The sequence below is a fragment of the Akebia trifoliata genome, chromosome 8, assembly GCF_017979445.1.
Source record: "Akebia trifoliata isolate Shusen 1 chromosome 8, ASM1797944v1, whole genome shotgun sequence".
Lineage (NCBI taxonomy): Eukaryota > Viridiplantae > Streptophyta > Magnoliopsida > Ranunculales > Lardizabalaceae > Akebia > Akebia trifoliata.
The window spans coordinates 43386373-43398927 of NC_141382.1; the positions used below are offsets into that span (position 1 = coordinate 43386373).

General features: G+C 32.8%; 1 protein-coding gene across 1 annotated transcript; it reads left to right on the top strand.

Annotated features, from left to right (window-relative positions):
• Positions 1-6903: 6903 nt before the first annotated feature.
• LOC147396989 (uncharacterized) lies at positions 6904-8917 on the top strand. The gene is made up of 2 exons (XM_086452350.1): positions 6904-7651; positions 8414-8917. Exons 1-2 carry the CDS (start codon positions 7103-7105, stop codon positions 8813-8815), a joined length of 951 nt encoding a protein of 316 aa, XP_086308476.1. The 5' UTR covers positions 6904-7102; the 3' UTR covers positions 8816-8917.
• Positions 8918-12555: the final 3638 nt, after the last annotated feature.

The following is a 12555-nucleotide window of genomic DNA, read 5'->3' on the forward strand; positions in this document are numbered from 1 at the left end:
CCAACCCTTTAAACAAAATATAATGGTTGAGATTTATGATTATCTAGATAACACAAATCGTAGAGATACTTATCCCAAAGAATAAATCTCAACCATTGGATTTTGCATAAAGGGTTGGGATCATGTGTTTTTTCCATGAGTCATTCATAGAAGTCAACGGATATATATATATCTATATTAGGTTCGGCCGCCAACGTTAGGGAGCTAACACGTTTGTCCTATGTGACTTAAAAGTTTCGAATTTGACTGATTTTTTGTAAAGATGTTCTCTATGGTGAGATGATCATTCTCATAAAAAATCAGTTCAATCTAAAACTTGTAACCCCATAAAAAATAGTTTAGAAATTGTGGACCGTTGATTTCTATAACGATCCCCTCATTAGAGATCACCCTCACAAAAAATTAGCCCATTTCGAAACTTCTAACCCATACATTGAAAAAAATATTTGGTTATCTTTAAAATTTCCGAACACCACCCTATATATGGGCGTTCAAAGACCCTAAAGAAAGTCAAACATTTTTTCAATGTATGAAGTTAGAGGTTTTGGAATTGACTGATTTTTGGGGAGATGATAACCTCCTCACCATTGTGCTAAACATTTTTCAATGTATGGGTCAAAATTTTCAAAATGTTCTGATTTTTTTTATGAGAATATTCGAAAAGATAATCAAATTTGAATAGATTTCAGATGCAAATTAGGATATCAGAAAAATAAAATGGATTCAAATTCAGGTATATATTCTTACAATCGATCCAATTAATATCCATTGACAACCATAACCCTAACACCATTTATAAGGGGAGAAATAAAGTAAGAAATTTCTTTAATATTTATTTTCAAAGTCTGTTTATTGCACTTTAACGTGTGAAAGGACATACCTCAACAAGACCCTATATATATAAAATAAAGGATTATTGTTAAGAGACACATTTGATAAGTTGTAAAATGTTTCAAAAATCATTTTGTAATTAGTGTACTGTATTTGCCTTCAAATTGATTCAATGGACATGCAGGCAAAATGGATTATTAATACCAAAAAAAAAAAAAATGACAGTTGTGAAAACTTTCCAAAATGTTTTGGAATTAATTTACCATATCTGTCTTGCTTTAAATTGCACTAAAATTTTCCCATATAAACCATGGCCCACTTCACCTTATTAGCATGAAACATCCAATGGGCTCTATGACTTTGTTTATCTATTTCCCTTTATTTGCTACTTTTTGCCTATTTTCAAATTATGTTGCATCATTCTAATCAATCTTGAGGCTGATTGTTGTTCTTGGCATTTCCAACGCATTGTGACTTGCATTTATTATTGTATATAATTGTGACAGTAGCCACATGGATAAGTATGGTGGAGTGCTCGTAGTGCCGGACCCACTTTGCACACTTCATCTCGTTTTCTTCTCTTTTTGACTTCTCATTCCTTCTTACAAAATTTCAAGGCAGATGGCAAAGAGAGGTGACGAAGACAGATGATGCATGTAAAGTTGCTTCAGTCACTACTATAACAGAACACTATAATCACCTGCTATGGTTGGAGGGCAAATGATTCTGAGTGATTGGTGGCGTTGGTCAACACCATCACTATAATAAAAGCCTTCTCATCACATCCTAAAAAGAGTTTATATTATCATTAGTTGCTATAATCATCACCAATATCTTATAATATTTATTTTCTCTCACTAATGAAAATATTTCCTCCACTTGAGATTTTTTATGTAAAATTTGGTGTTTAACCCCAAGGATTGGCCTAGTGGCAAGTCGAGCCTTAATAAGCTTCTCAGGAAGGGTGGGTTAAGTGTTCAAAATCCCACGAAATAATAAATTCTTTAGAGTCACCCTCTAGGGTTCAGTTTGTTTAAGTATGCTCAAAATCAATTAAGCTCGGTCCAAGGTAATTTGAATTGAACTTGTAAGTTATGTAAGTGGTTTACTTATGTGGTACTTCCAAATAAGATTTTTTTTTTTTTTTTTGGTAAGAAGTCTAATTTCAAGTTTATATATTTTCTAGCGAAGTGAGTAGAGAAAGAGAAAAAATCAAAGAGAGTAGAGGTTGAGAGGTTTGGGAAGATTGAGATCTAGATGAAAGTGAAGCTAAGTGATAGAGGTGATTTCGTGTATCGATTTGTCACATTTTCTTCATAGTGAAATTGAGCTCCAACACTCATATTTCTATGGACGTAATCTTTGGGTGAACCATGTAAAATCTAGTATTGTGGGTATTGTGTTCTTATTCTTTTTTTTTTCTTTTTTTTGTGATTGTTTATCTTCTTTACATTTACTATTATTAGATGGATTTGTCATTTATTACTATTATCAAATAAGGTCTTGAAAAGTATAATATATAAGGTATTTAGTTAAGAACCAAATAGGTATTTGATCAAATTACTAAATAAGCTTCACAAAGGTGTTTACATACACATCCGGTTGACCCTCAACTTGACCAATTGCATGTAGGACTTTCCAAGGGGGTAGTGTACATGTGTGACAATGGGATTAGTCTCTCTTGAAAGGAGGGGATACCCATGATAAAAATAAATAAAAATCGTAAAATTTGGTGTGTGCTCTTACTTTCACTTTCTTAACATCAACTTAAATCTATCTCTATGATAACTATAATAACTGAATTCAAGTCCAATGATCAAAATCCAAAACTATTCAAAATTAAAACGTTATTTCCAAGGGATTATAGGTATTTTTGTGCTGAAATTCATTGAACACAAGCCTATTGGATATGGATAGGCTTCATGAAATGTGTATGCAACTTTAAGGAGTTACGAGTGTCCAAAGTATCATGATTAGTACTTTTAATTTGTAAGCCCAGACTAACGGCTAAGATGGGAGGAAAATACATATTTCCTAGAGATCAATACATATTTTCTCGAGATCCTTTTAATTTGTATATCCCTAGGGAATAACCTCCGATCTCAGCAATTTTGTGTTTGATGGAGAGTCTCAATTATGATTTGAGACTCATATAGTTTCCTTTGATCATTTTCAACCTAAACCACGATTAAGACTCTCCATTAAACGGACACTTCAGATAAAAGGAAAATAAATATAAATATAGAGTTCCTAGATTGCATGCTATTGGGTATCCCTAGGATAGTTCTGCCATCTCAACCATTCATTTGATGGAGAGCCATAATTGTCATTTAATCATTTAAGCTTAACTTCAATCAATTGTTTTCATTCTTCCCTTAAACCTTTGAGGAAACCCCTAGAAATTTTTTTTTTTTTTTTTTTTTTAAACTTAAAAACTCCATTGTTTTTTACCTCCCTAAAAGTCAGTGATTAAGGATTTTTTTTTACACAGGTTGAAGACAAGTGCCTTCAGGTTAATTTCTAAAGGACTACCAAAGAAGACTGAGTTCAAGGGACTATGTTATTGTTTTGAAAAATAGGCCGGTATTTCAATTATTCTCCAAAACATGGAGGGCTTTCTTTGGTATTAGATTAATTAACACTAATGTTGGAGTGACACAAATGATGTGGTTGTGCGCACATAACCGTAGATGCTTTTTACTTGTATCTTGTGAAAAAGCATCTACGGTTATGTACACACCACCATGTCATTGTATCACCCCAACGTCCCCCTTTTGTGTCGCCCTAGTGCAACTCTTATATTAATGGAGGTGTAATAAATAGAAGTGTGGGTTCCAATAGAAGTTCTCAAAGAATCGGGATTCCAAAATAATGATTTTTTCAACATAAAATAAAAATATTAAATCTTTATTACCTTTTTCATTTCACTACTATCATATGTTACATGGTTAGTCGCCATTGAAATATACATCGTGGGGGACATTTCAATGTTCAGCATTATCCTTATTGCAATGATCATCATATTTTACTAATTGGGTGTGATAAGTAAAAGTTAGGATGCTAATAGAAATTCCCAAAATATTAGGGTGATTTGGACCTATACCTCCAAGTTTTGATGAATATTTTAGATGACTCGTGTTTTCAAACTGAAGACATTCCTCTTGACCTTGGTCTTCTGTGATAAAATAACATAAAATGACTCAAAGGCCCTTGTCTTCAACCTATTTCTAAAAAGACTTGATATTTTTTTCATCAAAACCAATCATCTTTTACTTCTTGTAAAAATCTCTTTAAATTTAAGACCCTTTTCTATTGAAACTTCAAACCTCAACGGAAGATAGGATTTTTAAGTAGTAGAAAATAATTGAATTTTGATTAGAAAAATCTTTGATTTTTTTTATTCAAACGGTTAAGATATGAAAGAAAATAATGGATTGAAGATAAATCTAAATAAATTGAAATCAATTTACTATAGAGGTTAAAGTTGGATGATGACGGATATTGGCAAGAAATATCAAGATAGAATTTTTGGGAATTAGATAAAAACTAGGTTGAAAATGATGGATTGAACATAAGGTTGGATATTTTAAAAATAATATACCATAGAGATTGAAGAGTTTGAAGATGATTAGTTTTGGGCAAGAAAAAGCAAGACTGTTCGGCAATAACTTGAAGACGAGAGTATTTTAGATATTTTGCAATACATCATTTTCTATTAGTCTTTTTTATTGGTAACTCAGATAAAAGGGGGTATTTCGCCACTTTGGAAACACTGAGCTGTATCTCAAATATTAATGGTTGTAATTTAATTGAAGGCACCTCTAATTTTATTCATTTTAAATGACACATGGCTATTTTATATTTAATTAACGATTTTACGGTCATGTTCACCACTTTTTTTTTTTATATTGTTGAACTCACTGCTTTTTCATTTAGTATCAAGTTCACAATTTTTATCGTCGAACTCACCAGTCACCACCATTTACTGTTGAACTCAACACTTTTTATTTATTGCGAGTTCACCCCTTTTAAAATAAAAAATGGTGAACTCGAAATTGGTAAAACCCATCTATTTTCAATTTTTGAGTTTTTTAGACTAAAATACATGGAAAGATCGATTGATGAAGTCTCAAAAACACGATTAAGATACCAAAATTCTTTTTTTTTTTCAAATGAAAACGATGAGTTTGAATGATGAGGGCATTTAATCGTAAGAAATGTGAGAGATGACATTATGTGAAAAATGAAAATTTTGATAAGAAAATTTGATGGGCCCAAGCCCACAAATTTTAGAAAATGAATTTTGACAGCCTATGACCGTTGAAATTTTTTATGATCCCCAATTGAATCGCTTAGAGCCATCAAATTTCTCACATCCTCCATTAATTTAACGGTTTTGGTACGTAAAAAAAAAAATTGACAATGAAAATTTTAATGCCTTGGTCTGCAAATTTTATGAAATTTGAGGGCCTTGGGTTGCTAAATATAGGTTTTTCACGTTCTGTGAGGTCCAAGGATTTTTAAGAAATTTTAAAAAAAAATTATTAAATGAACTATTAATAGACCATCCAAAACTTAGGGACTATTTAGAGAAAAGTCCCTCTGTCAGGATCCTTCATGTAATTTTTTCAAAATTTTCCATTTTAGTGGGCGAACACAAGGAAAATTTTCCCATCTTATACATTCATTTGATTGAAAGCATAACTGTTAATCCTTACCTTTCTTTCTTTCTCTCTCAACCTATTCTTTCTCTCCCCACTTGCACAATTAAGTTAATTTGTTCTCTCCCTCTCTCTAATACTTGTGGTTTAATTTTAGGGCAGTTAATGATTGGTTTGCATCGAATCAATAAGAATTGGATTGGATAAAAAAATTCATCCGATGCCTAGGTTGTCAATGGGTCAGATTAGACCCAAAATTCGATCCAATAACTTTGGATTTAGATTGATGACTTTGATTTTGATAAGGTTCTAACCTGATGTCTTATTGGATCAGATCTGGATTGGCCATGTCTCGATCCAATTAAATATTAGGAATTATATTATATATTCATTTAAATATATGAAGTTTATTTACATTTTGTACATCAAGTTAGCTTTGGTCCGATCTGGACCAGATCTAATTGTTATTGAATAAAAATATTGACATCCGATAAAACCCAATTCATTAAGAGTCTGATCTGATACTTATCCGAACCTAAATCTTATCAGATTGGATCTGGATCGACCTTATGAATAAATAAATAAAAAAGAAACAACTTTACTGATAATTACAAACTTTTTGTCTGGTTTAAAGAGTCCTATGAATATTAGGGTATGGGATCAATGATCAGTTTCTATATGTTGGAATACGAACAGAAGAGGATAGGCTCGTTACATTAATAATAATAATAATAATAAGTGAATATTTCGTAAGCACATTAGTCCAATTTGATATATAAATGTAGATGTCCATCATATGCCTAAATATAATATATTATCTACATTATATATCCTGATATGCTATCATCCCTCCTTGATTGATCCAAAATACCCGATGGATTAATGAACCCAAATCGTGGAAACCCTATTTTATGATATTAGAATGGATCCAATTTTGGATCTGCTTTGATCCATTGACAACCCTAGTGGTTTTCGTGTGTGTCTCTCTCTCCATGAACTTCTATTCAATCCACAACATAAAGATTAAAGATAAGAGTCAAGATACTCTGAGTACCCCTCGTGGCATATTCAATCCACTACTTGATGTGACAAATTCGGGAATCATGGATCTATGTTCCTCAGGAAACATATTTTTCTCGAGATACACTTTTTATGGGGGACGTGCAGCCATGTTGTCAAGGAGTGCAGATCTGTTCTTCCCAAACTTGTCACATCAAGGTAGTCGGTTGAGTTTGCCACAACGTATAGTAAGATTATCACGATTCGATAAGATAACCCAACCAAAAAAAACAAAAACTCCAAATAAAGCAACCGAAGTAAGTTTTATATGATTAAGGCATTTGACAAAGATATCACCTTGGTTGGCCACTTACACAAGCTTGTTCTCTCCCTCTCTAATGCTAGTGGTTTTCTTTTCAACCATCTCTCTCTCGCATTTGACAAAGATATCACCTTGGTTGGCCACTTAAACAAGCTTGTTCTCTCCCTATCTATTGCTAGTGGTTTTCTTTTCAACCATCTCTCTCTCTCTCTCTCTCCTTTTAATCTTCATAAACTTCTATTGAATCAATCCATGTTAAGTTCAAACAGGTAGGAAATAGAATGGAGAGATGAACCAAGAAGAACTTAACCAAAACAGCCAATCTCTTCCTAACAATAACATGGAAGAGTCTTTGAGGAAACCACTTATCTCCAGTGGTGGTGGTGGCGGTCGCTTAAAAAGAGATGAATGGAGTGAAGGTGCAGTTTCTAGCCTTCTCGATGCCTATGAATCCAAATGGGTACTTCGGAATCGAGCCAAGCTCAAGGGCCATGATTGGGAAGATGTCGCACGCTTTGTATCTTCGCGCGCTAACTCTACCAAGTCACCCAAGACACAAACACAATGCAAGAACAAAATTGAATCGATGAAGAAACGGTATAGATCAGAGTCTGTTGCAGTGGAAACTTCATCATGGCCGCTCTTTCAACGACTTGATCTCTTGCTCCGTTGTAGGACTAATCCTCCAACAACTCCTACTAGTAACTCTCCTCTTGTGCTACTTGATCAATTACCACCACCACCACCCTCATCATCACCACCAGCTCCTCCGCCACCTATTACCATTGCTACCCACCAAAATTCACATGAATCAAATGGTGTTGAACGTTTGGCCAAGGTTTGTGATTAATATTGCAACTTAGTCGTTTAATTTTTTACGTCCATCATACACTGTTGTTTATTTATTATTATTTGTTTCATTGTCTTCATGTATCACCCACTTGATTTAGGCCTAGAGTTATGTATATATATGTGAGTTCATTTTAGATCTTATATTTTCTTTAGGATATATTATATAGCAACACCAGCATTTCTTATCACACAAAATAATGAAATTAAATGTAATGTTTGTGTGGTGCTGATAACCATTTTATTTTTTTTAAAGACCATTCCCATTCCCTTTTTTTTTTCTTCTTGGAATTGAAGAAGCTTAGGTTTGGGTTTTTTTGGTGACCCAGGGGAATCATCCTCACATTGGTGAGGCTATAACTACCTGGGGAAATTGGTTGATAATATGAGGAAGAAAGTGATAAATTTGGGTTCCAACTCAAAACCAATTGGTAATGAGTGGAGAGGCCCAAGAGTTTATTAGGAGAGAAACAAGGCAATTTGTGTCCAATGTGGGACTAAACTCAACAGAAAGTGATAGTTTGGATTTTTTTTTTTCCTTTAATTCTTATTTGGTGTGTAATTAATATAATTTTATTTCATTATTTAGTGTATTATAAAAATATAAAAATTTTGGTTTGGCAATATAAGCATTCAAATTTCATCATACCTTCCAAAGTTATCAGCTAGAAGTCTTGGAGAAGGCTGGGTCAACTCAGTTTTGGGGTATTGGCTGTAATGTTCACTGATTCATACTCTTTCATTTTAACAGGAAGAGGGCATGGGAGCGAAAACTTCGGAGGGAGGATCAGACAAGATGTCCATGGAAATGGATAGTGGTATACCTGTCTCTGATACCATGAAAGAAAAATTGAAGATGAAGAAAATAAAGGTAGAAAAGAAGAACAAAACAAAGAATAAACGGCGAAGGAAGGAAGGTTGGGAGGTAGTGGAAGGCATTCGGTGGTTAGAGGAGGTAGTGGTGAGGTCTGATCAAGCGAGAATGGAGACGATGAGAGAAGTAGAGAGCATGAGAGTGGAAGCAGAAGCCAAAAGAGGAGAGATGGATCTTAAAAGAACTGAGATCATTGCCACAACACAATTACAAATTGCTCAAATACTTGCAGGCAATAGTATTGGCATTGATCCTTCTTTGACAATTGGAAGAAATTGAAGATATTATATAATGGTAGCTAATTTGATTATTATTATTATTATTATATGTTAAATGTGGTACAAATTTGAAGAGAATTTATGTAGAAGGAATTATATCTAATTTCTAGCTTGACTACTGCTTCAAATTTGATAGTAACTAAAATGCATCGAAGTGGATGCAATAGAATGAAAGGGTGGGGGATAACAAGTATGATCATATCAGCACTAATGCACCACATCCTATCAAAAGTTCACAGTTAAATATGTTTGGACGAGCACAATATTAGGATGGGTGATCTCCTGGGAAGTTCTCATGTTGCACCCCTCCTACTTTAAAGTTTGTGTGATGTGCAAGCTCTACCCATGCCCAGGGAATGAGATCCACACACCTTGGCCCAACCTCTGGCTCTTTTGATCCCACTAATGTACGTTGGGATACTCCTATCATTGCAAAAAAAAAAAAAAGTTGAGGGACAATAACATATGAAGTTAATTGATGCTTTGTTGGGTAATAAGGATAGTTTTAAAACTTGTTAAGTTGACTCGGCTTGGTTGAATTTCGAGGAGATGCGGCCTCCTAACTCAGTAGAGCCAAATATTTGAGTCAACTAGTCATCTCCGTTGGGTCAGCTCCAAAATACATTGAATCAGGTCAAAAACTCAACTTTGTGGAGAACTAAAAATAATTTTTTTATTTTAAAATAATAAATACTATTTTCAAATATTTATAAATTTATTCGACTCAGCTGAGTAAATTCGCAAGTTTTCAACTTGACTCGACTCGTTAGACTTTCTAACACAAATAGAGTTTTCGAGTTTCAAAACTATGGCAATAACTAAAGGAGCAACACAATTGAGTTATGATTTTAAATCTTAGTCTGACTTCTAGTATCATTCACGAAAAAAAATAACACATGGTGCACCTCATGTGATCACGGTTCACTAGTTGATTGGGGAACAATAAAAGTCCACTAAAAAACAAAAGCCCAACTCTTTCTACTCATTTATCAATATAAGCCCATTAGGCTAGTTAAGTTCAGCCGATTAAGAAGAACATATAATTAAATTAGAATTCTAATTTACAAAAATACATTAAAGAACTGCAATCTAAGTAGTGACTTTAAACTGGGCTTGGAACCCAATTTCTAATAATTAAACTAAATGATTATTTAAGGCTGAAGCCCATGGAAGCTTTTGGGTGGCTTTTTGGACTTTGATATGGGCGGGCTTAAGTTGCACGTCAAGAGTTTTGGACAAAGAAACTTGCACATCAAGATTTTTTACAGATTACTGCGCATCAAGATTTTTTTTTTTTTTCCTCTATATAAACGTGAGGGGTCTCACATCAAGATTTTAATTTTAATTATTTAAGTTTGTCTTTGAATGATTTTTTCATTGATTTCTAACATGTATGGGAAGATATTAAATCTTTTGAGAAAGATATCCCTAGATCTCAACTGACTTAAAATTCTTGTTAGGAAATTTTAAGGTATGTTTGATGATTGCACATGAAAAATAGGGTGGAAAATTAATTTTCATGGAAAATGACATTTTTCAAGTGTTTGATTGTATATGGAAATGGAAATTCATTTTCCACCCCAATCAAAAAGTCGACCAAAACATGAATTTCACTTTTCTACCCAGTGGGATAGTGAAATCCACCCATATTTTCCATTATCAATTATTCCCCACTCATATCTTCTTCTTCCCTATCACCACCACTATAACCATCATCACACTAACCTCACCGTCATCACCATCGCCATCGCAGTCATCACCATCTCTGGTCACATTCATTCTCTCTCTCTCTCTCTCTCCCCTTCTTCTTCTTCTTCTCCTTCTCCATCCCTCACCTCCGCCACCACCACCACGTTCTCCCCTCTTCTTCCTCACTTACCTCCGTCGCCACCACCACATCCTCCCCGCTTTCTCTTCCTCCCCCCCTCTTCTCATCTTATTTCTCCTCCTCCTCCTCCTCTCTTTCTTCTTCTTTTTTTTTCTCATATATTTTTCCCATGATTTTATTCAAGTAAATCAAGCAATGGAATTTTATTTTCCAACCCTACCCATTTTCCACAATTATTTTTCCATGGATTTCAAATTCATAAAAAGTCACTTTTCATGCAATCAAACATACCTAGTGTCATTGTACATCTCTTCTATATATTATTAATATTTTTATTATTAAAAAATCTTTCTAAATCTTTTATCTATTTTGATTTGCAATAAGTTGACTCAAAAAAATAAAAAATCAATCAAAGTATCGATGGATGAGTGTCTTTTGAGTGAATTTTTTGTTATTATTCATATATTTTTGGGTTGGGTGGATTAAGATGTTACTAAATTATTTTATAAAAGGAAAAAAATTGGATTCCAAAAATGCCCTCATCTTAAAATTCAGGATCATTTTAGTTAAAACAAAGAAAATTGCAACCACACGTCCTTAAATTTACTAGTGGTTTGGTGTTTGAGGAAACATTCATATTTCCTAAAATTCAGTTCTGATCTTCTAGGTTAGTATTTTTCTAATTAATTTTCTTTTCATCTCCCCCTATCATATTTTATTGGTAGATTTCAAAGTCTTCACAGAAGAAGAATCAGACAGAAAGAAAAAGAAAATTGAAGAAGGTTGAAATATTGCTTTAAACATTTGAAGAATTCCCTCTTGAACTATTCGTACTTACCCACATTACCTCCAACTACCGGTGCAAGTCATTCAATAGTGGATTCTTTACAATGCATTGAAGATAAAACAAATCTCCCCTGATTACACTAATTCCTAATGATCGTGATGAACAGAGTTTTATACACGCTTATGGTGGTTTCGTGTTTCTCTCTACTCTATACTTAAAAGTGCTTTTAGGTAAACTTAATTTTTGTTGATTGCGTTACGAAAACATGCTTTGAATCAAAATGCAATTCTATGTATATTTAGTGAAACTTAGAACCTATTCGATTTCTATGGCTTTTTTCCTTAAATTATTCTAATGTAATATTTTTTTTTGTTTACATATCGACATCAACAATTGTCGGGTTTACCAATTACACTCATAATATTTATGTAGTCAATATTAATTGTGAAATTTTGTAAGATTTTTATGTTTACAATTTAGAATAATCATACATCGACTTTGATTATGTTGATGTTGATCTGTGTTAATCACATAAATGATCTTTGATCTATGTGATTAATTTACGCTAAAATGATACATGTGTTAATTACATAAATATTTTATTAATCACAAATAATGATTGATCTATGTTGATTCACTTTTCTCAATAATCATCGATAGCTATCATTGTTCAGATTCTTTGATCTTGTTTATAATTATATTAATTTGTTATAAATAAAATATTAATACATAGTAATTTATATATTTTATGAAGAATGGTGGACTAAACAACTAAGTTTTATTTTATTTTATTTTTTGCTTTTATTAAGTGGGTAGTAAAAGCCTCTCAAAACTAAAGTCCTTGAAACAATTTAGTCGATTAGACCCTTCTATTTTTACCTCAATTTTTTAAGGACGATTGTCAATGATTTGGCCCAAATTCTTCTTAGCATTGACAACTGAAATTTCAAATATTGCATAAAATAAAAGATAAATAAATAAACCTAGAAATTTAAATTTTGAAGGAAATTAAAAAAACAGAACACAAAAATTAAATTTTTTTCAAAATGGTGCACTATTAAAAATAATTCCAAAAACACTAAGTTACCGTTTTCAAATATAAGTTTTTTTACTTGAACAGTAAAAA